The sequence below is a fragment of the Mustela nivalis genome, assembly GCF_964662115.1.
Source record: "Mustela nivalis genome assembly, chromosome: 3".
NCBI lineage: Eukaryota > Metazoa > Chordata > Mammalia > Carnivora > Mustelidae > Mustela > Mustela nivalis.
Window position 1 is genome coordinate 155,891,340 of NC_139022.1, and position 27,269 is coordinate 155,918,608.

General features: G+C 40.3%; 1 protein-coding gene across 14 annotated transcripts in view; it reads left to right on the plus strand.

Moving 5' to 3' along the window:
* Positions 1 to 26,933, plus strand: part of DROSHA (drosha ribonuclease III) — a 119,584-nt gene extending 92,651 nt beyond the window's left edge. For all 14 annotated transcript variants that reach the window (XM_082724516.1, XM_082724512.1, XM_082724505.1 and 11 more), the window contains 9 exons: positions 4,948 to 4,992; positions 6,513 to 6,670; positions 7,907 to 8,012; positions 17,767 to 17,908; positions 19,612 to 19,694; positions 19,786 to 19,889; positions 21,969 to 22,061; positions 22,853 to 22,899; positions 26,527 to 26,933. In XM_082724516.1, coding sequence (XP_082580642.1) covers positions 4,948 to 4,992; positions 6,513 to 6,670; positions 7,907 to 8,012; positions 17,767 to 17,908; positions 19,612 to 19,694; positions 19,786 to 19,889; positions 21,969 to 22,061; positions 22,853 to 22,899; positions 26,527 to 26,657 — 909 coding nt within the window. In that variant the 3' untranslated portion in view covers positions 26,658 to 26,933. The remainder of the gene's footprint in view (positions 1 to 4,947; positions 4,993 to 6,512; positions 6,671 to 7,906; positions 8,013 to 17,766; positions 17,909 to 19,611; positions 19,695 to 19,785; positions 19,890 to 21,968; positions 22,062 to 22,852; positions 22,900 to 26,526) is intronic.
* The last annotated feature ends 336 nt before the right edge of the window (positions 26,934 to 27,269 follow it).

The window sequence follows — 27,269 nt, forward strand, 5'->3', positions numbered from 1 at the left end:
CAAATGTGTAGGCCTGCAAAGTTTGATTGATTGAACCCATGTAGTGAGGAAGGCGAGAGTCCTTTCTGAGGCCTGGGCTGGTGCTGGTGGAGCCTAAGGAGGGGCCAGGAAAGCAGGGTCAGTTCTTGATCGTTTGCCTTTTCTGAGGCTGGATTAGAAGAAGTCAGGGATTACTTTGGGATTGGGAGCTGTCAGGAGCCAAGGGCAGGTGAGCATAGTGTCCCCAGTAATCTTTAGTTAGAGGATAAGACAGAGCAAAGCAGGTGAGAGGGCAACACTGGCAGGAAAGCAGGATCCTGCTAACCTTGCAGCTGGCTCTATGTGTGTCATCCCCCCAGCCCTATTCACAGCAGGGCTGTTTTTCCCCCTTCCCAGCCTGGTCTGCTGTTCATTCACTCTTCCAGCCCAGACCATTTTTCCTGGTTCCAGGTTTTCATCTGTATGTGACCCTTCATGGTTTCCTAGTATCTTCAGATCCACTGTTGCAATTTGATCATCCCAATGGGCCTCTTAGAAAGACAAGGAGAGATTACTATGTCATCTTTTATATTCTCCCACTCCCTCCCCCACCCCTTTTGGTCTTTATGTATCTGTCCCAGTATCTCCAACCCTGGCCTTTCTCTGGAACTCCAGAAGTTGGAATTCCTGTCTTTTCAGATGGTTCCTGGGCAGCTTCACACAGATGTTCCACAGACACCTCATTTCAACACTTTTAGCATTTCAGCTCATCACCTTAACACCAAAACATATTTCACCTCTCCTACTTTTATGATCTAAACCCAAACCTTAGGATCTTCTTTTGTCCTGAAGCTTTTTTTCTCCCCATCTCCATTCAGTTGCCAACTCCTGTCAGTTCTGTCCTTAGTATCTCTTGAATTGGTTCACTGTTGGCCATTCTCTTGCTTGAGTGTCTGCTCTCCTCATCTCTCACATGAAATACTGAACTGGTTGTGATGCCCCACGACTCCAGTCTCTCAGTCATACTACCTTTAAGGTTGTCTTCTTTTTAATATACGGATTTTTTGGAAATATTTTATTTATTTATTTGACAGAAATAGCCAGAGAGGGAACACAAGCAGGGGAATGGCAGAGGGAGAAGCAGGCTTCCCACCAAGCAGGGAGCCCAATGTGGGGATCATGTCCTGAGCTGAAGGCAGATGCTTAACAACTGAGCCACCCAGGCGCCCCTAATGAATGGATTTGATTTTGGTCTTTGATTTCTTTACTGTCTGTCAAAGTCAGACAGTATTATAAAAGTCTGACAGCTTTGTATTATTCAATAGAGCATTTAAGAGTTTTCATAATCTGACCTCCTATCTATTTTTTTGTCTACCATCTTCTCACTCCCCCTTTATGCCATTTTAGGAATTCCCTTTTTTAATTAAAAAAATTTTTAAGACTTGATTTTTTTTAGAGCAGTTTTAGGTTAACAGCCATATTCAGAGTAAAAATTTCTCCTATACCTCCTGCCCCCACACATTCACAGCCTCTCCCATTTTATCAACATCAGCCATCAGAGTGAGCCTATATCATCACTTGAGTCCATAGTTTACCTTGTATATTCTGTGGATTTGGGTAAATGTATGATACCGTGTATCTGTTATAATCTCACATAGAGTATTTTCACGGCCCTGACATCCTCTGTGTTCTGCCTATTAGGAGTTAACTTTTTATGCCTTTGTTCTTGGAGACATACTATTTGTGCATTTATGGTGCTCTGCTTTTGATTCCTTCCCCCTGCTGATTTGCCAGACTCCTCGTGTTTTTCAGGGTACATCTGAAGAGCTACCTCTTCTTTGAAGTTTCATCTAACATCCACCAAGCAGAATTTTCCTTACATTTAGTATATATTGCTATTATAGAACCTCTCTCAGTTCATTAAATTATACTTACCTTCATTTTTCCTCACTTTGCTCCTTTGAGGACAGGGATGGTATCTCATTTGTCTTAGTAAGCTTGTATATAATATGTATTCAACAAGAATGTGTTGCTAAACAGCAAGTGTTGGCAAGGATGAGGAGAAAAAAGAACCCTCGTGCACTGTTGGTGGGAATGCAGACTGGCACAGCTACTGTGAAAAACAGTATGGAGGGGCCTCAAAAAGTTAAAAATAGATCTACCCTATGATCCAGTAATCACACAACTGCGTATTCACCCCCAAAATACAAAAACTAATTCTGAAGGACCCATGCATCCCTGTGTCTATTGCAGCATTCTTTACAGTAGCCAAACCATGAAAGCAACCCAGTTTTCTATTGACAAATGAATGGATAAAGAACACGTGTGCACGCGCGCGCGCGCGCACACACACACACACACACACACAGGAATATTATTCAGCCATTAAAAAGAATGAAATCTTGTCATTTACAACAATGTAGATGGAACCAGAGAGAGAAGGCTAAGCAAAATATGTCAGTCTGAAAAAAACAAATACATGCTATCTCTCACTCATACATGGAATTTAAGAAACAAATGAACAAAGAAAAATTTAAAAAGACAAACGAAGAAACAGACTCTTTAACTATTGAGAAGAAACTGAGGGTTACCAGAGGGGAGCTGATGGGTGCAAGGATCGGTCAGATAGATAATAGGGTTTAAAGAGTTACACTTATCATGCTGAAAGAAATAAAATAAGGGAAAAAAGAGTTGCATTAATAAATGTCAACAGTCGCTGAACATTTTCCAGAACACACTGAAGGTAGAGGTTTTTGCCTTGAGCTAGTAAATGCTAGAGCTGGGATTCCAATCCGCATTTTTTACAGGATATTTTCTCTGGCACCGAGGTGTGGCAGAACCTGATCTCTGAGTAGGGTAGATGAAGAGAAATGGAGGCAATTGAAATAATCTAGTTGTGAGGGGTTGAATGGTTACATATATAAGATGTCTAAAGAGAAATCACAGTGTCACTGAGTGAAAAACATAGGAGAAGGGAGAAGGAGGAATCAAGTTGCTGAGAATTTGGAATTTTGGAGATTGGAGTTGGTTGGAAGCAATGGCTGTTTATTGTTAACTGTGGATATGACCAACAGCATTAGTAGCGTATTCTGTGTGCCAGCACTGGGCTCACTGCTTTGAGGAGGAAAAAAGCACGAGAGAACATGAGAAAGTTGCAAGAAGGGAGTGACATAAAGCGTAATTCATGCTACAAAGAATTCAAGGAAAAGGTTATTGAATTGGTTAAGAGAAGCTCTCTAAAGTGTCTTAAAAGAACAGTTTGATATTTAAGCTTTATTTTTTAATATTGTCCCACCACAAAAGAAACCCCTCTAAGTGGGATACAAGTTGTCTAAAAATATTCGGTATTTTATTTCATTTTGTCATCATGTGTGTCACAGTGATAATAAATATTCCTCTAACTTCTTGCCCCCAAATTTAAAAAATATATATTTTTCCCTTTTTTAAAAAAAATTTTTGTTATTTGTTTGAAAAACCTAACATCAAGGCCAGAAAGTAGATTCATTCAAAGGCTCTCTAGAGTCTAAAACTGAAGGAAAAAACGCTTTAATCCTGAGGAAGCTCTAATTATAACTGCCTCTAGATTTAGCTCAGTGGATAAAATAAGGTACTGGGCTTCTCCATAAAATTCACTCATTTCCATGTCTCAAGGAAACATTTGTAGTCACCTGCGGTAAAAGTGTGGTCTTATACAAATGGCTATCAGACACATGAAAAAATGTTCATCATCCCTAGCCATCAGGGAGATTCAAATTAAAACCACATTGAGATACCACCTTACACCAGTTAGAATGGCCAAAATTAGCAAGACAGGAAACAACATGTGTTGGAGAGGATGTGGAGAAATGGGAACCCTCTTACTCTGTTGGTGGGAATGCAAGTTGGTGCAGCCACTTTGGAGAACAGTGTGGAGATTCCTCAAGAAATTAAAAATAGAACATCCCTATGACCCTGCCATTGCATTACTGGGTATTTACCCCAAAGGTACGGATGTCGTGAAAAGAAGGGCCATCTGTACCCCAATGTTTATAGCAGCAATGCCCACGGTCACCAAACTGTGGAAAGAACCAAGATGCCCTTCAACGGACGAATGAATAAAGAAAATGTGATCCATATACACGATGGAGTATTATGCCTCCATCAAAAAGGATGAATACCCAACTTTTGTAGCAACATGGACGGGACTGGAAGAGATTGTGCTGAGCAAAATAAGTCAAACAGAGAGAGCCAAGTATCATGGTTTCACTTACTTGTGAAGCATAAAAAATAACATGGAGGATATAGGGAGATTGAGAGGAGAAGGGAGTTGAGGGAAATTGGAAGGGGAGGTGAACCATGAGAGACTATGGACTCTGAAAAAAACAGTCTGGGTTTTGAAGGGGTCGGGGGTGGGAGGTTGGGAGAGCCAGGTGGAGGGTATTAAGGAGGGCACATATTGCATGGAACATTGGGTGTGGTGCAAAAACAATTCTGTTATGCTGAAAAGAAATTTTTTAAAAGTGTGGTCTTATAGATCTGAAAGTTTAGGAGCTAGATTTGGGTGTTTTCCACCCCATCTTAAAGCAGCTCAAATGCTAATGAATGAGTGCCTAAAATAAAAGACATCTGAGATGAGTTTTAATTACAAAAGGCAGAGCTGATGCACATTTCTGGGGAATGGTAAACTAAAAAATATGATTAAAACAGCAACTTAATCCCATGTATTAGGTTAAGCAAATGTGTAACTGAGTTTTAAAGGGTATCTTTGACTTCTGTGTGTGGAGGTGGCTCTTTTCCTCCCCAGCTTAATAGGCTAATTAGAGTCACTACAGGCAGTTTGAGTGTTGAATTCACTTAAAAAAAAATTAGTTTGCTAGCACTATTGAATTTGCAATAAGTGGAGTCAGCATCTGAAATAGTTCACTATTTCAAATAATGGCATTTTATTTAGTACTCCAAAGTGTGTTAAATGGCTCCCTGGAGCATTAAAGGCATCACTCTATTTTCCAGGACCTGCGTGAAGTCTGGCTCAATTATCCTCTCCACCCACTTCAAGTAAGTGTGACCTTCCTGTCTGCAGTGAGCTTTATAGCTCTAGGTAGTCATGTTACTTTAGTTTGCCCGTTTTTCCCTCCTTCTTTTATCAACCTTTGATGCCCTTCAGTGGCATTATGACTTTAAACTGGGGTGTTAGGCAGAACTGGAACACTTTGGAACAAATAGTAAAATGAACCCATGTATTGCATTTGTGCTTTGGGGTGGGGTGGGGGAAGCACTGGGGGTCATCTTCTCTCACAAGGCAGGAGGAGCTGCTTGTATGATCGTGGTGTGGTGCCCTTCCTCCCCCCAAAAAAGTGATATTCAAAGCTTATAGATCAATTCTACTGTAGCTCCCTGGCTGCTATTGTAGAGAAAATAATGTGGAAGTGAGTATGTGCTTAGTAAAAAGAACAAATACTAAATTAACATTGCTAAATTGTAACCTAATTTAGATCTTAGAAACTGAAGGCTTTGACTCAGATTGCTTAAAACATATTGTAATTAAAATTTTAGTACAATATGATAACTTTTTACTCAAGATTTTGTTATTTAAAAGATCTATATGTGGTGAAAACTTTTTTCCTAGTTGGCTTAAAATTCTTTATATTCTTTTATTTCTATTTTACTTGGAGACATATATATGTATACATATGTATATATATATTCTCATATACATATTTTCCTATGTGCATGTATGTCTATGTACATTATACATATATGAGAACCACTAGTGGCTGAACTCTACTGAGAGGCTTATAGTAATAAATGGCATTAATTCGAAGAACTTTAGAAACATTAGTATAAAATTGTCCAAAGTTGTTGAAAATGCTCACTTTAATTACTATTTTCATATTTGCTATATGCTCTCACTTTTGCATTGAGTTGTTCAAGGCTTATTGTTATGTGGAGCCCTGCCTAGTGGTACAGTAATCTTCAATATAAGCTGAATCTGGCTTTAATCATGTTCATTTGCCAAAATAAGCTGGTCCCCAGAAGACACACGAAGGTCATATTCCTCTAAAGCAGTGGTTTGCAAAGGGCAGTCTCCATACTGACAGCATCTGCCTCTCCTGGGAATTTGCCTGATAGCACATTCGGAGTCCTTACTCCAGACATACTGAATCAGAAACTCTGGGGGGTAGGGCCTGGCCATTTGGATGAATGGGCCCTACAAGGGTTCTGATGAATGTGAGTTTGAGAACCACTACGTACTAGGTACACATATTCTCTGCCAGCAGTTCTTCACTTTGCCTCTTCCTTGTAGAGTTAGTATAATACTTGGGATTTTGAACTATCTGTGTACAGTACTTGGCCTTGAAATTTGATGGAAGATTGGAAAATATTATTTGAGCCTTCTTTAAATATTAGGCTTGTTTGCCATTCTAAGGGATGAGGAAGAAGCTTCCGTGTTTTATTGGCATTTCAGAAATTTCTGCTGTGGGAGAAGGAATTTTACAAAACACTATCCTAGAATTGGTAATTACTTTTGTAACCAAAAAGTGCACATGGTTTTTATTTTATTTTTTTTCCTGCAGCTACAAGAGCCGAATACTGATCGACAGCTTATTGAGACTTCTCCAGTTCTACAGAAACTTACTGAGTTTGAAGAAGCAATTGGAGTGATTTTTACTCATGTTCGACTTCTGGCAAGAGCGTTCACGTTGAGAACTGTGGGATTTAACCATCTGACCCTGTAAGTTAGATTTAACAGTGTAATCCCAGTGTGACCATTCAGACAGGCAGTCCCAAACCTTGACTGTGTGCCTTTCAAGGAAGTTGGGATTTCAAACAGATTTCCAGGAAAGTCACATCGTGAGATGGGTGAGTAGCCAGACTCTGGTGTGAATCAGGGGACAGGTTCTAATCCAGTATTTCTGGTTTCATTGTCACGCGTCTTATTTCTTCATAAAGTATAAGAGAAGCATGAAGAAAGTAAAAATTTTATCTGCAAAGGGACAGATATTAAGTATTTTAGGCTTTACAGGCCATGTGGTCTCTGTTGCAGTGATTCGACTCTGCTCTAGTAGCATGAAAGCAGCCACAGAGAAAATGTAAATGAATGGGCCTGGTTCTGTCTCAAATAAACTTGCAAAAACAGACTGTGGGCTGAAGTTGGCCCTCAGTCCTACCTCAAGATAAATGATTTGGAGATGAGCTAATATAATAACTAGGAAAATAACCAAAATGTTATTTCTTTGCCTTTTTTTTTTTTTTTAAGATTTTATTTATTTGACACAGAGAGAGAGAGATCACAAGTAGGCAGAGAGGGGGGAAACAGGCTCCGTGCTGAGCAGAGAGCCCGATGCGGGTCTCGATCCCAGGATCCTGAGATCATGACCTGAGCTGAAGGCAGAGGCTTAACCCACTGAGCCACCCAGGCACACCTGCCTGTTGTTTTTTGTTTAGTTCTTGGCTTCTCTCCCACAAATCAAATGTTCACAGCTCTCTTTGGAGTATAAAGATTTAAGATTCTTGTCATAGATTTTTTTTTTTTTTTAATAGTGTCCTTAAACTGGATTCCAGCTTTGAAAGAGAGAGTGTATATTTCAATAAAGAAGTAAAGATTTAACAAAAGAAAATTCCTGGACATTTTGCTTTGTTTTGTCTGAATGGCGGTTATCTGTACAGGATTGTTATCTGTATTTTTCAACTAATGCTCCTTAACTTCTGACCAGGCACTATTTACCAGTCTTCATTTATCAGTTATTTAATCCTTAGATAATAGTCCCTGCACTCTTCTTTGAAACTCAGTCTGTATTGACTCAGGTCTCTTCTCAATTGAGGGGCCTTAGGGACTTGTATTTAGTTTTGTGCTTTAAGGCAAGGTGAACACATTGCCTTTTAAAACTGTGCCTTTTTAAAAATTCTGTTTCTTTTTTTAATATACAAATGCTTATTGATCTCTTTTCATTGATGTTGTTATTTCCAGAGGCCACAATCAGAGGATGGAGTTCCTAGGTGACTCCATAATGCAACTGGTAGCCACCGAGTACTTATTTATTCATTTCCCAGACCATCATGAAGGACACTTAACTGTGAGTTTGTGTTAAGTCATTCTCTCCAGTAAGATTACTGTGTAATAGAGTGAAGATGAGAGCAGCCAAATATATATTTATGTAATTAATATTACATAATTCTTAGTTCTTGACTTCAGTATACTTATGGTTTTGTTCAGTATACTTATGGTTTTGTTCATTTAATTATGCAAATTGTATACAAAGCAGTATAGAAAAAGAACTTGTTTTATACTCCTTCATTTAATGACTCCCTGCTCTGTGCGAGACATTGAATTGAGCTAGGCTTCATGGGAAGAGCAAATATTAGTTGACACCCATCCATAAGGAGTTTAAAAACTATTAGCAGAAGTGAAAAATATAAGTACATAGCTACAAATACTCTCTCTCTCTGTATATATGCACACACACTATGTGTGTGTTATGTGTACGTGACAGTATAAGTAAGTAATTGTAACTAAATACAGGAGAGAACCATGTGAAACATTGTGGAGAGGCATAGGTAAACTGAGGCACCTGTGCTGTTTAGGAAAAGATAAGATTTCTTTTAGCTGTGGATTTTTAGGAAGGCTTCATGGGTATGATGATGATTGAGCCTTTAAAGGTGAGTAGGATTTGGCCACTAGGAATTAATGGGAAGAAATTTCTATGCAAAGACATGCCACACATTGGGCCTGCTGAAACAAAGGTACAACATGAAAACCCAGAAGATAGAGAGACGGTAGGGAGTCAGTTTGGCTAGATCCAGGGCAGAGTTGAAAGGGACTTAGAAAGACAAGGTTTGATTTATGAACAAAGTGAAACAGTCCCCATGTCTCTCACTTTTGTTTCATTTTATAAAACTGCATTGAGCTTTTCTATTTGTTGCATACTGTTTGTACTCTGAAACTGATCAATAATACAGCCAGAATGGTGAACAAAGCGTATCTGGAAGCCAGTCGTGATATCTCTCAAGGCACAAGAATAACCTTTGAGAAGACCCTCTAGAGTTGGGCATTGAGAAAGCAAATACTTTTCCGGGCCAAGAAAAATAGTAGTGTGCTCTAAGATATTTTGTTAGTATAGCCTTCCTTTTTTATTATACTTGAAGCAAATAATAAGTCTTTCATACTTTGCATCTCTGTGATTTTTATGCATGTTTTACTTTGAATAGAATTGAATCTTTATCTTTGCAGCTGTGAACCCTGGAAATAGTTTGCATGAGACACAAATATTGGAATTAAGGAGAATATGATGATTTGATTTTGTTGAGATGTAAATTTTCAGTGAAATTTCTAAGGCTAACAAAATATGATTCTTTTATTCACTCACTCAATGAGTATTATATTCGTACCATGCCCTGTATTATTATATGGGAAATCAGTAATACTATTGTTTTAAATTTAATTTAAAATTAACAGTTGATTACCATTTAAAGTTGACTACTTTGGATGGACAGGATACCATCCAAGATTTTGGATACCAAAATCTTAAGAACACAGGAGTATTAACCAAAAAGAAACTAGTGTCTAGTATCTTCCTGTGCATTAGGGAATTGATAAATGCTCGTTAAGTATCTTCCATTAGGGAGTAGACTTCATTGCTGTCAGATTATCTGGTCGGTCTGAGAAGTGGTCAGACCAAGCCATATGGCTTGAAACAGTGATTCATTTTTTGGCCACATAGAGACCACTGTTGCAATGTGTGACTAAATATACACATTTACCCCATATTTTGCAAAACTAATTGTGAACACTAGGATTTTGTGGAGGTGGAATGTTATAGATCAACAAGTTTACTGCTTCCCATCTTGGGCTAGATAGAGGGAAAACCAGGACTATGCAAAAGACTCTAGTTTTGTGTTCTTTCCAAAACTGCTTCAGTGCCATAGCTGCATTTGTATCCAAAATGTGTTGATCAGCCTTGTTGTCTTAATATTAGAGAATTTTTGAATAGCTTATTAGAAAGATGGTAAATGACAAAATTATGATATGATGGTTTTATTAAATATATTCACAGAAAGCTTTGGTAGAAATCAGTAGGACTAACAGATCTACTGGTAAAACAAAGATGATCTGTCATCCATTGAGTACACACTTTAAAAGATACTGACTTCCGTCAGCCCTGGCATTGTTGCTCCCTCTCTCCTTCTTGAAACACTGTCCTTCGTTGGCTTCTGTCAGTTTCTTTCACCTCTGTCCCTTCTGCCATGCTTCACTCTTGGTCTTTCTCTCACCTCTTCAGCCACTCGTTCTCAGCTTCCTTTTCAGGCTCATTATATTCTGTACAGCTGATGGATATTCTGGCGTCTGAAAGGCTCCCTCTAGGCCCTTGTCTTTTTTCATGAGAGCCGCTGCTAGGCGGTCTTTTCCATGTACACACTATCAGCTTCATTCTAGAGACAATGATGTCCAAACAGATCTCTTCAGTCCCATTTCTTCCTGCGCTCCAGTAGGTAGCTGCCCTCCGGCATCTCCACACATCCACGACTGAACCTAGAGTCTTCTGGCACCGGCTTCTCTTCCGGTGTTCCCTGAGTAATTGAGTGGCAGCGGTCCTGCAAGTCAGAGATACAGGAGTTATCTTTGATTCCTCCCTCCACCCAGGGCCCTGTATTCTAGACCATTCACAAGTTCTGACGTTGTTCCTTCTTGAGTAAACACCTCATCTTCATCACTTAAATCCTCTCAACCAGACTGGGTCACCTAGACCACCGTAATGGCTTTGTTGCTGGCAAAACGTTACAGGCATATGCTTGACAAAGAACCTCCGTTAGAAGGAGTGGCATTTATTAAATTGCACAGGATAGGATCTTAAGGTTGTGTTTGTGCCAAGCACTAGGCAATGTGGCGTGTTAGATATCCCCAAGAAGTATGCTACCATGTGCAAAGCTGGCCTTTGCAGTTCTATACTCTCCCACAGTGGATGTAGTCTCAGGCAGAGACCCTCCCGTCGGCCCAGGTTGTAGGCCTGTTGGCCAGATCGTAGCTTCCTAACTGGTCTTCCTCTCTTCGCTACCTCCTGATCCAACAATGCATTTTCACTTGGCGGCCGACGGTGTCTTATCACAGCAGAGCTCCTGTGACCCTACTTGCTGTTCATTTTCAGTCCACTTGGTTTTTCCTCTCATCTCCCCAATCTGTAAGTGTTGGGACACTCCCTGTTCTCAGACATTTTCTCTTTTCTCTTGACCTCCTTTCTGGGAGTGATCTCACAGCTTTGAGTACTTCTACACACCACTTCGTCATGTAGGTCTTCTGCCTGTACTTTTTGCGCTGACTCCAGACTTGTGTCTTTGTATCTCCAGATACACTTGAATACCCAGATATAAGATATACTGCAATCCCTAGTTGGATTTGTTGGGCATCTCTGACATAATATGGTCAAAACAAAGCAGATATCCATCTCAAAACCTGCTTTTCTCTAGGTGGTCTCCATATCAGCAAGGATCATTTCATTCTTAGGGTTGCTCAGGCTGAAAACCTCAAAGTCATCCTTAACTCTCCTCTTTTCTTCATGTTACACCATTAGCTACTAGCATATCCTGTTGATTTTGCCTTAAAAATTTGTCCAGAACATAACTACTTTTCAGCAGCTCCACTGTTATTAGCCTGGTCCAGGCTACTATTATTTTTTCCCTAAATTACAGCCATAGCCTCCCAACTGGTCCATACCAACTGCCCCCCCAGCCCTCGGTCTGTTTAGCACATCATCTAGAGGGACTGTTTTTAAAGGGGTGTCAGAATACAGCCCTCCTTTGTGAAAAACCTTCCAAAGATTTCTTGTCTCAGCGGTAACAGTGTTGTTGCCTACAAGACCTGTCTCCCTGACACTGTCTGTCTTTATCTCCTAGACTCTTCACATTGGACCCTGTGCCATTCTTGTAGGACACTAAGCAAGCCTTTGCCTCCAGGCCTTTGCACATGCTGTGGCCAAATTCTTCATCTCCCTCAGGTCTTGGTTCAAATGCTATCTTACCAGTGGGGCATTTAACTTACCCTGCTTAAATTGTGACCTCTTCCCCGTGTCCCCAGTTCCCCTCTCCCAGCTGGGAACCTCATTTCCATTTTCTCCTTAGCACATACTGTGTATTTTACTTGTTTACAGTTAGTCTTCTCTCATTAGAGTATAAATTCCTTGAGGGCAGGAGTTTTTGTCTGTTTTCTTCATTCCTGATTCCTGATTTGTGGAGCATAACAGTGCTCCACAAATACGCTGAATAAATGATTATCCCTTCCCAGTCCAGTCCTCTTTTTATTTGGATAAATATTATTTGGTATTATTATCTATTCCTTGGATAGTGACTAAAGAACAAGGAAGTTCTGGCCTGGTCTGGCCTGTGCACCTGCCCGCCTCATACCACGTACTCATCTTTTCATTGTGCATCTCTGTAGTGCCGTGTTTCATGTTCCTCCCAGTCCCCTCCGGCCGTCAGGCCCTGCATGTGCTGTTCTTGTTCCTGGAAAACATTCTGCTTCCAACCCTTACTCTCATCGGCCTGGTCTTTCCTGCTCTTCCATTCAACGTCAGTTCTGGCTTGACTTCTGGATACAAGGAGGACCTTTCCAGATGCCCTTCCACATACCCCCACCCAGTCAGAAATCCATGTTCTTTTCTTTCCTGGCACTCACTTATTTCGGTTTGCCTGACCCACTAACCCAGAAGTTCTGTGAGAGCATGTGTTTATTTACCACTTTGTGCCCAGCCATATGGTAGGCTTTCAATACATATTCGATAAATAAAAGAAAGAATTTTACAGGCAGCTAAGTTGTATGGAAAAGGAAGTAGAAGTGGCATTGGAGGGAAATGCCATGTTGTTTTATGTATAAAGAAGAAGGTTGCAAACTTATTTATTAATGTCTAAGATTACAATTAATTGAAAATGTATGGAGGATTACTTACTACAGCTGCATTTGTATGAGGGGGTGGCAAATTATTCATTATTATAATTGAAGAACACACAACTACATTAATTCACACTGGGAGGCATTATTTAGCTCTGAGCCCTTCCTTTGTGCACTTGTCTTACAGAGAATAGGACAGTTGAACAAATGAAATCATGGATTTGAAGTTCTGAGTGCTGATGGGGAAAAACATAGCGTTGAGGAGTTGGATATTCAGAAAGCCCTGCTTGGGAAGGAATATCAGGCATAGATGATTGTTCTAGGATGACTGAGGTTGATTTCGTAGACTGAAGTATTTTATTTTTAGGGTAGAACCTGGAACCTACCCTATAGGGATTAGGTAAGTAGTGAGAGAGTCCCAAAGAGCACTAGCTCAGACCAGAATGCCTTGTCTTGGCACACTTGCAGGTTTTAAAACCTGATATCATTTTTCCCTCTATATCATTCCTCCTTCTTAGCCTTTACTGTTGTGCTACGGAGCTAAAAATAGTTGCTAATCCCATGCCCCTACTATGCGTGCTGGCGTCATGCCCTTCTGTGTGTGCATCGGTGAGATGAATTTGCAGAAATTTTTGTTTGTTTATAGAGGAATGATTTGGTATAATGAGAAAGCAGGGATTACAGATAAAAAGTTCGAGAACCAGTCATCTAATCCCTCTCTGCTGCCTCCAGATAGCACGAAACATCAATCATTTAGGTCAACGCAGATCTCATCTACAAGATCTCTTTGAGAGAATAGATCCCACAGCCTCCTGTTTTAGAATTTCTTTGTCGCTGACATAATTGGGTTCTTTGTATCCGACCTGCACCTCGCCCGCCAACATTTGTGCTCCTTTTCTTTAGTTATCATAGGAAATGGAGACCATCTGGCTACCACTCTTGGTATAACAGCCCTGTGTGGCAATCACTGTCACTTTTAATATGATATTCTGCTTTCACCCTGTGCTCTTCTAGTTAACGCCCTTAAAATAATCAGTCACAGTCTTCTTACTTTACACTAGGTGGCCCTCTTTGGTTGCTCATGTCCTGCAGCTTTGGTTTTCTCTTTAGAATCAAGAGTGAATGGAGAAGTTAAAGGAAGAATTCCAGTATGTTTCTTTGTTAGTTTTAAACCAATAAAACTTTTTCCTATTAAAATTTAAGTGTAGTCATGAGAGACTGCTGTGCTGAGATAGTAGAAAACACCCTGGATTCTCAAAGTCAGAATTGGAGGTGTGTGACACTTAGGTCGGTCCTGCCACAGCATCAGGGCCCTGGGCATCTTGCCACTTCTCCCAGTTGACACTTTTTGGGGTTCCTTCTCCCCTATAGAAAGTATAGACCTCTTTACTTGATCTGCAAGACTCTGCCCAGAGACCAGCCAGCCTTGCCTTTGCCTGTATCAGGGCCCCCCTGCCGACTCTGCTCCGACCTGTCCTCCAGTATCCACCACCCCCTGACCCTCTCTCCTGCCTCCCTGTGACCACCTTGCTGTATCACAGCCCCTTGTTTTGTCAAAGCTGTTCCCTCTAACTGGAAAACCACTTTCTACCGTCTTAGTCTGTTCAGGCTGCTAGAATAAAATACCACAGACTAGGTAGGTGGCTTAGGAGCAGTCGAAATACACTGCTCACAGTTCTGGAGGCCGAAAGTCCCAGGATCAGAGTGCCAGTCTGGTTGGGTTCTGGTGAGAGCCTTCTTCCAGGTCACAGACTTCTCATTGCACCCTCACACGGTGGAAGGGGCTAGAGATCGCTCTGAGGCCTCTTATAAGGGCATTGATCCCGTTCTTGAGGGCTCCACCCTCATGACCTAATCCCCCAAAGGCCCCAGCTCCTAATGCCATCATCTTTAGGGGTTAGGATTTCAACATAGGAATTTGGCCGGGGTGGGGGGGGCGGGGGTTGGGGAAATGACACAAACATTCAGATTTTAGCACCCACCCTTCTCACAGACTCTTTTTTTCTTTTCTTTCCTCATTTCTGCCTCTGTTCATCAGAAGCTACCTACATGAATTTTTTTTAAATGCATATGTCCAAGTTGTATCCCCAGGAATACTAATGCCTTGGTTCTTGAAAGAGGCTTGAGCTCCAGTATCTCAGAAGCACCTTATGACTCTGATGGACCAGCCAGTTCAGGAAAAACTGTTTTTCCTCGGGTGGCAGATTGTCCCCGAGGCCTCTAGGGAAAGCCGGGTTCAAAAGGGGCGCCTGTGTGCCCTGTGTCCTCCGTGCTCTCATGGCAGCTAAAGTGGCCACTTTGTGTGGCTTCCTTTGGAGATTAGCAGCCATGGGGTGTCGATCATCTTGGGGTCTGTCCACTGTCAGCACAGCACCTGGCACGGAATTGGACTCCACAGCTGCTAACTGAATTGCTGTAACTCGGGGGGGGGGGGTTTCTGCCTTGTTATCCCCCTTGTTCCCACTTGTAGGCAAACAGCATGATGCCTTCTAGACTAGAATTCAGCAAAGACCAAGGGTGGAAGCTGTCATTTAAAGGACTGCCATGCAGACTCTCTTGATTAGGTATAGAGCAGGATGTTCCTTCTTTTCAGTTCGTCTTCTCAGTTTAAATGAACTCTACAAATATGGGTGATTTCTAGCTTCCTTCTTCCCCACTGAGTTTTGGTTCAGGCTCTGAGTTTTGGCGAGAACTTCAAGATTGCTTTCTGCTAGCCATCTTGCCGCTTCAAGACCTGCGTATCTTAAATAAAACCGGAAGCATTTGCATTTGTTTCCATTCTCATTGCTTTCCTCATTCTCTCTCCATCACCGTTACTGTGTAATACTAACAAAGGAGCCCTGATGCTGAAGGCAGCTGCGAGGGCCTGGTAACCTGCGATGTATTATGGTGTGTTGTGTGGGCTCATGTGGTGCACTTCGAGCTTGTTGATTTTGAGGCATGAAATCCCCAAATAGGCAGCCTGAATTAGAGTTTTGTCTTCTCACCAAAGCAAATACTGAGAGAGAACCCAACTTGCTCAGCGTAACCATATACTCAAAATAGCCCTCCTATTCCCCCGCTGGCCTCTACTTTGAGAACTGCCTCCCCCACTTCCCCATGGAGAATCCAGATGAAAAAAGATCTCTCCCTTCCAGCTCAGTTATTCTGTAATTACAAGATATTAGGCTGATGGGCTCCTATTGGTTGGGTTTTCTATTAACATTACATGGTAGGCCTTTTTAATTTTGAGCTTCTCTGTGGATATTAATTTTAATGAAACATTCACTATATTGAGAAAAAAGATAGAGTTGGGGGAAATAGGAGGAGGACAGGAGCAGAGACAAGCAAAGAATAATAGTCTTAACTCAACAGCAAGCATGGCTTATGAAGATCAAGTTGTATTTCTGCTTCATGCATCACTGTCAGACAAATTAAGAACATATTGTTTCTTATTTATCTATTGTCAAGGATGCAATCTCAGGCATTGAGAATAAATCTTGATTTTCATAAGCTTGGTTGACACTGGAGCCACAGAGCATAAAACTTGCATCTAATAAACAAAGTGCAGTGTGGAACAGCAGGGGGTCCAACGCTAGCACAACCCGCAGCTGCTTCCTGCTCCTGGGCCCTGGTGTCAGGGCTGTTCCTTAGCAAGAAGGGATTGTTATAAGAGACCAAGAATTTGTTATAACTATTGTAAGAACAGCCCTACTTTTAGGTATGTTATTCCCAAAAATAACATGTTTGGTCCTTTATCTGTCTGCTGCCCCTAGCCTTCCTCCTCACTTCCTCTAGTGAGTGGTTCCTGAGTGCTGAATTCCTAAACTGTGCTTGCTGGACAGGCATCTCTGTGATGGGTTTGTTGTATAATTTTCATGCCCTGTTTACCGTTAATACTTACGGTAGTGCTTGGAGGACTCTTTGCTGACTGAAATTTTTGCTAGAGATTTTTGTTTTGAATTCTTGAAGTTGAAATGTGAAAATTACATTTCAGTTTAATTAGAGATGGAGTCCCAATTTGATAAACTATGACTCAGGATATATAGTGTATGTCCTTAAAATAATAAAAATAAAAATATAAGTAAATAATTCAAATATTTTAAGTAATGCTTACTAAAACATTACTTCCCCAAATCCTAGAGTATCAAAATTACCATCAGTGCTGTGAAACTTGAAATTGATTTTAGACACGTTAAAAATACTCCTTTAAAACTAATGTACAGTGACAGAAAACAGGTCAAGTGTGTCTGTGGATGGTGCATCAGATTGATTGATTGCACAGGGGCATATGGAACTTATTTGGGGTGACAAAAATGTAGAAAGTTGTCAAAACTCATCTGACTGTACTTGAAATGGGTATGTTTTATTGTCTGTAAATGATACTGCAGTACAGTTGATTTTTAAAAATGTTAATGCTCCTTACACTTAATAACATTCCATTTAGTGGAAGCTATGATCTTTAATCATGGTATAGTACCATCTCCCCAACATGGGTCATTGCTACTAAACAACTAAATAAACTATTTAAAAGACAGGTAAAATCTAGGAGCAGAGTAAGTTATTAAGGAGAAGCAAGAAGCATATGGAGTTTGTTACAGCAGCCTGGGTATAGTGGTTGAGGACTTAAACCATTGCTTACCTTGGTGTCCCAGTTAGTAATGTGGTCTCTGGTTGGGCCCAACACTGGAGTGGGGGAGAGATTGCAGTGAAATGGTTTCTTTTTTTGTGTGTGTATGTGTGTGTATTTAAGATTTTACTTGTTTGAGAGAGACAGACAGAGATAGTGACAGGGAGCATAGGAGGGGAGGAGAGGGAGAAGCATGCTCCCTGCTGACCAGGGAGCCTGACACAGGGCTCGATCCCAGGACCCTGGGATCATGACCTGAGCCAAAGGCAGACGCTTAACCTACTGAACCACCCAGGTGCCCTGTGAAATGGTTTCTAAATATGCCTCAATTCCTTTTGGCCAGTTGTTGCGAAGCTCTTTGGTGAATAACAGAACTCAAGCCAAGGTAGCTGAGGAGCTGGGCATGCAAGAATATGCCATCACCAATGACAAGACCAAGAGACCTGTGGCTCTTAGGACCAAGACCTTGGCAGACCTTTTGGAATGTGAGTCTTAGAGTAGAGGTTTTCTCTTAACCTGCAGATTCAGAATGTAAATCAAATGCACCTACATTTCTCTTACTTCTCATTATTATTATGTTGTAATAAAGAAACCTTTTCTATTTTAATTTTTATTTATGCTTTTCTCCGAAGTTTGTTAGAAGGAGAATATTTTGGGATTAAGACATGTGAATAATGAATTTTATATTCAGTCTCTGTTCAGTGGTATCACCCGCCCCCCCATCCCTGCTTTTCTACCCCTCCATCTTAATGCTTAACCATCACATCCTTTGTAGGAAACAGAAGCAGAATGCGAAGATTGGTAAGAGTGACTCATAGCTTTTCTTGCCACCCAGCAGCCTTTGTACAGGGGCATAGGAGAAAGAAGGATAATTTATTCACTAAATACCAAAACTATTATCTGTTGTTTTGAGTGAGCTCAAAGCTCTATGGACAAATATTGTCATCTTTGGCAATTTTTGATATGGTCTGGAAGCATTATAAATAATCCTATTATGGCTAACTAAAGGATTATATGCATAATTTTATTGTTTCTGATGCTACTTTAAAATAAGTGGGCCATTCACTGGGCTTTGGAACTTTTTAAAAAAACTTTATGGTTTTTTTTGTTTGTTTGTTTGTTTGTTTTAAGATTTTATTTATTTATTTGACAGAGCGAGATCACAGTAGGCAGAGAGGCAGGCAGAGAGAGAGAGAGGGAAGCAGGCTCCCTGCTGAGCAGAGAGCCCCATGCGGGACTCGATCCCAGGATCTTGAGATCATGACTTGAGCCGAAGGCAGCAGCTTAACCCACTGAGCCACCCAGGCGCCCAACTTTATGGTATTTTTGACGGTTGGAATTATATACAAATATTAAAGTCTACCATGCAAAACCAGCTCACTGACAATGTGCAAGGGCAGTCTGACCTTTTTTTTCAATTAAGAAAAAGTTACTTAAAGATTACAGTTACAAAAATGTTAAGTGATCAGTTTCACTGGCAGGTTTGTTTGGGTTTTTGTTTTGTTACCTCAGTGAAAGCTATTTTTATTATCTTCTTTTAAAAAATTACCATTTGTTTCCTTGGTTAAAGTGCCTTTTCATGAAGTCATCTTTGGGGTCACCATTTCTTAATGCAAAGTTTGATATATTATATATATTATCAAATATATATATTATATATATATCAAATATATATATATTATATATATTATCATTAAGCCTAGTATTAAGTTTTTCTCTGGGCAGATTGACTTTACAATTTGTCCCATTTTTGTAAGGCTAGTCTTTTCAAGACTGGTGTGGAGAATGGCATTCCACAAGAATGTGTTCATTCCATGGTCATATCTGATCTTCAGGTTTTCTTTCGATTTGTTGTTAACATGGTTATATTCCCAGATATCATTCTCTCTCTGCTGTACAATAGCATTTTGTGTACCACTTAGCTATTTATTTAGCCTTTAGCCAAATGTAGTTTGGTCTTTGTATTCTTTGATTTTTGCATTTTATTCACACATCTATACTGTTGCTTCTAATATTAGTGTTTAAGGGAGATTCTTGTTTGAAGAAAGAGGATAGGATAATTCTAAAAAATAAAGAGGGCCTGGGAGTTGAAAACCTCATTACAATGTTTATTTAAAGTCTAGTATCTTACTCTTTGAGGAAATGGCAATGCATTGTGGTTTTATTTTTTAAATGTTCTCTTTTTCAGCATTCATTGCAGCACTGTACATTGATAAGGATTTGGAATATGTTCATACTTTCATGAATGTTTGCTTCTTCCCACGATTAAAAGTAAGCTCATAAAAAATTTAAATTACTTATATACTTCATGCTTGGCAATTCCAGAACCCATTACTAAATACTTTTCGGGGACTTGCCACAGGAGTTCATTTTGAATCAGGATTGGAATGACCCCAAATCCCAGCTTCAGCAGTGTTGCTTGACGCTCAGGACTGAAGGAAAGGAGCCAGACATTCCTCTGTATAAGTGAGTACTTGCTCCTGCAGGCACCGCACTGTTGAGTTTAGAGTCGATGCTCCGGGGGTCTGGAGGAAGATCGAACCCCGGGGGAGTCCTGACAAGGGGCCTGGCTGGGGCCTCCTTGATGCGGACTCTGGGCCCAGCATGGAGTCTCTTTGGGTATCTCCGTCTTTTCTTCTAAGTAAGTGGGTCGCCTTTGATTATCTGCGCTTTTTATGTTTGTCTCATTTCTCATAATCTCCGCAGGGCTGTACATCTAGGTTAGAAGATTGTGGCTGTTTGTGACAGTGTTTGGGCAGTCCCTCTCCTCTGCGCCCTGAAGCGTGCTGGCCTCTGTCCCTGTTGCCCAACAGCTCCGCGCCCTATCAGGCAGCCGCTGCAGGCAGCAGGCGGTTCTCCACTGGCCCCGTGTTAGTCACAGATTTGGAGTGTTTCTTCTCAGAATGTGTGTCAGAAACTGTGGTGTGCTTTTGAGTATCTTTAGTGACAAATTGTTATCCTCTTGAGTGGTAGCCAAAAGTCGTGCAAGAAGAATGCGGGTCACTGCACACATAACACTAGTTTTGATGAAAACAGGAGATTTGACCTAGGTGGAGTAATTATCTTGAGACCCTCCTTTGTTGCTTCAGAAGGTGTTTTCAAAGAGGAGTTAGAAAAGGAATGAATTATCAAAATGGGTGGATTGCCTCCCAAAGTATTATCTGGGTATGTGTTTTTAAGGATGTTGAAAAATCTGGTTTGCATGCTGGTTTACCCCTTGTTTCTGCACACGTGGTGGCACAGACACACATTCCTGCCGGTGTTCCATATGGAAGAAAAGCCCTTCTCTGTGGACTTTCTCAAACTTCGAAAGGAAAAACACCAGAGTGGCAGCTGGGAATTTTAAATCCTTTTTTATGTGTTTGTTTAATAGTCCCAACACGTTATAGGCTTTTTTGCTAAAGGAACTGAGGCCAAGAGAAGTTTGAGTCGCCCTACAGCAAGCTACTATAAATTGTCCCAAGAAGCTGTCACTGCAAAACAATGTTTCCTTTACTTATTGGGAGAAATCCCCAAATGTTTAGAAATAGGACTTTAATATGTACCTAATAAGCATAATGACCATAGGAACTGTATTACATGAAAGGCTCAAAGTATTTCCTCATCAAAGTGATAATTAAGGTCCAATAAATAAAATGAGGACAATAAACTTCTCATAGCACGGGCATGTTTACTGTCATAAGTGCTATCTTAGAGTGGCCATTGTGTGCTTTCATCCCACGGAGTGTGCAAAACACAAAGGAAATGATTCTGCTCCTTCTCATAAATCCCCCAAATGCAAGTACGCGATGAGCTTGTTCTTTTTTATCAAGATGATAGGGTTGATTTGCATTTTTTTTTCAAGATTACTGTGTGTGTTCCATTATCTTTGTTGGCTACTTTTAATTTCCCTTTCCATAAAGTTATCAGTTTTACTGCATTAGAAATCAGCACCATGTCATTAAAATCCAGACTACCTGGAGTTTTGTTTTTTGGCAGTTGTGTTGTGTACTCGGAGTTATAGAGTACCTTTGAAATGATCTCGGATGTTTCAAAATTAAATACATTTTCTGATCTTTTAGATAAGATGCTAGGCATTGCAAAGAATTCATGAAGGATGAAACCATTCAGATGTGGCTTGAGATGTATTGCCCCAAATAGTTATCATTTTTGGTTGTGATTAGCACTGAAGAACAATGAACAGACTGAAATGGTTAACTTTCCACTGCTGAAAGTTTGTTAGTCTTAGGATACTTGGAATACAGACACTTTGAAATTGTTTAAGACATTTTACACTTCACTGCTAGCCTTCAGATGCTATTTATAATGCTTTGGGAATGGGAAAAGATATATAAAAATCCAGTGTAGAATTTTTAAAATTTCCTACTTTAAAAGCTCTCTATAGATTTGTCAGCATAGCAAATAAACTTACTCTTTTAATTTTCTTGTTATTTTTACCTTTTTCTGTCTTAAGTGATAAGTACATGGCTTTTCTTAGAGTTAAATGTTAGCAATGAGTATGAAGTAACACCTTACCATAATTAATGTTCCTTTTTTTCCTTTCAGGACTCTGCAGACGGTAGGACCCTCCCATGCTAGAACCTACACGGTGGCAGTGTACTTCAAGGGAGAAAGAATAGGATGTGGGAAAGGACCAAGGTATGAGAAGAGAGCCTTTTAATTTCTTTGAATGAACATCCTGTGTGTCCGAGAAGTCCCTGCTTGGTGTTTCCAAACTATATTGTCAGTCTTTTTAAACGCAGAGTACAGGATGTTCAAGGGTGGTAGCAAAGTAAATCCTAGGATTAATGTCCCCACCTTGCCTTGGCAGTGGGAATGCCTTTGTATAAGGGGCTTTGGCTACCTTGAGAAAGCCACATTACCTGGTACACCCATCCCAGTGTCAGTTACCCAATAGGGTACCGAGCGTGGCCACAAGCATTTTGTAGGACACGTGCGTGACACAGCCATTAGCCATTTGATTTCTTACTGCCACTCCCTTGAGCTTTGTTGGAAATGCTAACATCCTCTCTCAGGTAAAAAGAAATATGCATTTTAGCCTATTTCTTTGAACCCTCTAATTTATATCTTAAACTGAGAAGTGATTGGAAGTCTGTCTATATGTGCATTTTTTTTTTACTCTTCTTTCAACTTTATGCTAAAGATGTTCAAACTTAAGTAAGAAATACTTCAGACCTAATATAAATGGAAGGCATTTTATTATACCATTAAAAATGTGGAACAAATAACATAAATGGTGGTTGTGCAAATAAATGATGTTTCTGCACGGCCTTGTGTACATTCCTAACTTGTGCGATTCAGTACGTGACAGAAGTAATCAGATAAATTTTATGCACCAGACATGAAAATCGACCTGAATAATGTGTGGCCATAGCTTGTGCTGGTGGAAAAAAAAAATCTTTAAACTGCACCTTTATTTTATTTAATAGTATTCAGCAAGCGGAAATGGGAGCAGCAATGGATGCACTGGAGAAATGTAAGCCTATCCCTTTTTCTATAATTCTATGTTCATAATGTGTGTTTTATGGAAAGAAAATGGGGAAATATAAAAATGGTAAGTACTGATAAAAAGTGATCTTTTTTTCCTTCATTATTACTCACTACCTGGAGTGTAGTAGAATGTAAGATATGTATAAAATGGGCTAATAATTTTTTTGAAGAGTATTCCCGAATACTTTTTGATTTTCATTTTCCTTTCTTGCTTGGAGTTCTCCTCAGCTCAGGTAGCCCATGTGAAGATCCCAGTGTATCTTCTATATGTTTCTCTTTACTTCTAAAATCTTATATAAGTGAAGGTTTTTTCTTTTTAGTTTCTGGCTATTGATTCATGAGCATGAGATATTTACGTCCTTTTCTGCATCTTTCTGTTTTTGCTCAACAATATATCATGGGGGGCCCCCAATTCATTCATTCTTAATGGCTGCATGGTATTTCATGCTATGGATTTGCCGTATTCTATTCAGCTTTTTTAGTTTTGGTGGACATTCTTTCTGGTTTTGTTTTTGTTATTTTTTAATCGCTGTTGACCGTAAATGTCTATATATTGGTCCTTTTGGTTCTGTGGGATAGATTCCCAAGAGCAGGATGGTTAGGTGGAAAACACTTCAATTACGTAATTAGCCATGTAGGGAACTGCATAGTCTCTTGTAAGCTGAAGGCTTAGCAAAGGATTTTTCTTCTGAGATGGGCTGTGCTGTGCAGCAGAGTCTGTGAGCAAAACATTGCACTGCAGTTCCATTACGCTCCAAGTACCAGCCGAACGTGGGACAGAGCAAAGCTTGGGAAGCTAAAAGTCAGGAGGCCCAGGATGCTCAGCTGTGGGAGATTCCAGGGAAGGCAAGAGGGCAGGAGCCAAGTGGAAATCAGCAGACGGTAGCTTCCCAGGTTGGCAGGAGGGAGGACAAGTTTGGGGCGGTAGCTAGTATTTCTAGGTTCCCGTGGCCATGGAATAGTCACTGAAAGTTTTAAGTTAGCTCTGTTAGGGAATTTTTTCACTCATTACTTACAAATGCACAATCACGTACTGAAATAAAAGTGAGATTCCATTTTCTACCTGTAAAATTACTGAAGGTTCTTTTTGGATCCAAAGCTTTTTTGTTTGTGTTTTAAACGATAAAACAGTCCTGGAGAGAGGGCCTGTTCAGAGACTGACCTTCACTGGCAAGAGTGAATCATTTGAGCTGCTGGAAGGCAGTTTGCCTGTATCAGGTCCTTAAAGAAGTCCATACTCTTTGATCTGGAGACTTCATTTCTAGGAACCAAACTTAAGGAAACAGCTGGAGTTATGAGCTCAAGTTCACATGCCACGATAATCGTGACAGCTTGATATATAATAGCCAGAAAACACATAAGTACATCACACTGCGTGATTAACAGTAGGGAAATGCTTAAATAAATGATACGATAGCCTGGGGGTTGGCAAATGTTTTCTGTAAAGGACCAGATAGTAAATATGTTAAGCTTTACATGCCACACGGTCTGTCACGGTTACTCGAATCTGCCATTTCAGCGGGCAGGAATGAAGAGTATGCGGATGTGGTTGTGTCCGTGTTCCAGGAAACCGTACATGCAAAGATAGGTGGTGGGCAGTGGTTGACCAATTCTTGCTTTATCCAAATGCTGTAATATGTTGCAATCATTATAGCAGTATTTTTGAAGACTAGTGGTACAGGGAAACACTTACACTAGAATGTTTTAAAAAGTACCCATAAAGAGGTACCTGTGCTATTGTCTCCCAAAGTGAGGGTGGATGCAAGAATGATTAAATATTCAAATGTCCAGGGACGCCTGGGTGGCTCAGTTGGTTAAGCAGCTGCCTTTGGCTCAGGTCATGATCCCAGCGTCCTGGGATCGAGTCCCACATCGGGCTCCTTGCTCAGCAGGAAGCCTGCTTCTCCCTCTGCCTCTGCCTGCCATTCTGTCTGCCTGTGCTAGCTCTCTCCCCCTCTCTCTCTCTGATAAATAAAAAAATAAAAAATAAAATAAAAATAAAAATATTTAAAAAGATTTAAAAAAAAATATTTAAATGTCCATGTAATATATACACATTTACACTGTGTATGTATGTGTGTAGCATAACTTCATAGGAAACTATGAGGATACATTCTAAAAGTTGATCAGTGGTCAGATCTGAGTGGGTTGTTTTTTTTTTTTTTTAATGCAAACTAGGTTTTAGAATAGAATTTACTGAGGAAGTAGGGTTCATTTTGGAGAAACTTGCTTTACAGCTAACTTTTTTGGATTTTGATTTATTTTTTAGAAAGTACTTAGAATACTTGAAACCTATGTTTTATACAATACATAAGGTCAACTTGCTGTCATTTAGGAAATAGGATTTTGTTCCTGTTTCATTTCTAAAATACAGATGTCACTATGTATCTCTTCTGTTTGTGTCAGTCAGTGACGCAGATATGCAGGTTCTTTACTGATTCACCCCCCCCCCCGCCTCAGATGCTTTTCCTACCCCACTGTTCCTGTCCCTTCTCTCACCTGGGGGGAGGGGGGATAGGCCGCTACATAAGAAGGGGGAGTAATTTAGGAATTTGCTATGTATTTATATCCACTTTTATTATGTTTCATTCTTAACAAAAAACAAACGTGCTCTTCCCCAAACATGCCATGCTCTCTCACATCTCTGAATCTTCCTATTTTTAAATACAAAGCAGGAACTCTTGAATATAACAAGCCCTTACCTGGTTAGGGAGAAGAGTGTCCCTTTCCCTTCGTGTCACCAGGTAACTTGGGTGGCTCTCCTTCACCCTTCATGCATGCCTCCCTTCGTGAGGTTTGTATGTGTTCGTTGACTAAGTGTATAAAGTGACTTTTATTATCGTTCCATCCTTGGTTTCTTACTCTCTGTACTTGTTATATGCCACAAATGACAACGGAGTCATAACAATTTTTAGATCTTAACCAAGATTTTCACTGTGTCTAGCATTCCTGCACAGGGTCAAATATCAACTAAAATATAGCTCAAGCTATACCATGGAGTGATACATTTCCTTTAAGCAAATAAAATTGCTCTACCTGAGTTGCTGTTGCTGACAAAGCATTGGGTATCCCGTGGTAAACTAGAAAAATAGGATGATCAGAAATAACGACTTAATGCCTTCTCTCCATCAGACCTTTTCCCTCTTTTCAGGAATTTTAATGCTTGGTAACTAACAGGGTGATAATACCATTATTTGTTTAGAGCTTTGGGTTTGAGCTTTGCAAAAGTACACACGTCCACTTGACTACATTGTGTAATCTCTCCCTGACAATCAGGTTTTACTAGGAGAACCGTGTTAAAACACTTGCCTACCTGGAACCATCCTGAAACCACGCATCTGTCTTAACATTCCTATATGTTTTGGTGCCTTTTATACTCAAGTTCACATCGGGTATCACAGTCTAGAATCAGGGTGCAGGTGCCGACTGCCAGTGGGTTTTGAATGACAAAAGCTGAAGGAAGAGACTGAGCAGTTGTTTGCCTCTTGCCTAGGAACATACAGCTCTGTTTCTGGTGAATGTATGTGTGTGTGTGTGTGTGTGTTTAGCCTGCGTCGTTCTTTGCACCAGAGGCTACCCTTTATTGAGTATAAAATGTATCTCCTCGTGTCAGATAACTTTCCCCAGATGGCCCATCAGAAGCGGTTCATTGAACGGAAGTACAGACAAGAGTTAAAAGAAATGAGGTGGGAAAGAGAGCATCAAGAGAAAGAGCCAGATGAGACTGAAGACGTAAAGAAATAAAGAGGGCACGGAAGTGGTGGCGCATCTCCTTGCTTAATAACTGTGACTGTTGCCCATCGAGATCTAGCCTAGTTTTCCTACAGACAATGAACGAAGGGTGCCCGTTGAAATAAAACACAAAGTCAAATCGCTGTTGTCGTTTTACTGATCTAATATGCTGGTCTTTGTTGCAAAGTATTTGATTTCTCTTCTATTTAATGGAAAACTTCACTTTGGTGGATGTGCATATTCCCTTCTATTTTGTTCTTTAAACAATAAAATTCAAAAAGCATCTTCTATGTGGAATAGATCCTGTTTTTCTCTCTCCATCTGAGATTGTGACACAAGACTTCAGCTGACAAGTAAAAAACCCACCTCACCAGATACTTGAGCAACACTCTATTAGCAACTGTACTTTCGGAAATCTCTGGATTATTAACTAGATTTTTCAGCTTTCGTCTGGATGTTTATCGTCTTCTCAACTGCAAACACTGAACTTAGCCCTTGCTCAGCAGTGAGTCCTTTGAAGAAGGGATCCCTTTAACATGTAGCTGGCTAGTGGGAGTGGGGAAGGACACATTTGAGTCACAAATATTCTTTGTATCATTAGAATAGGGGAAGAAATCATGATTC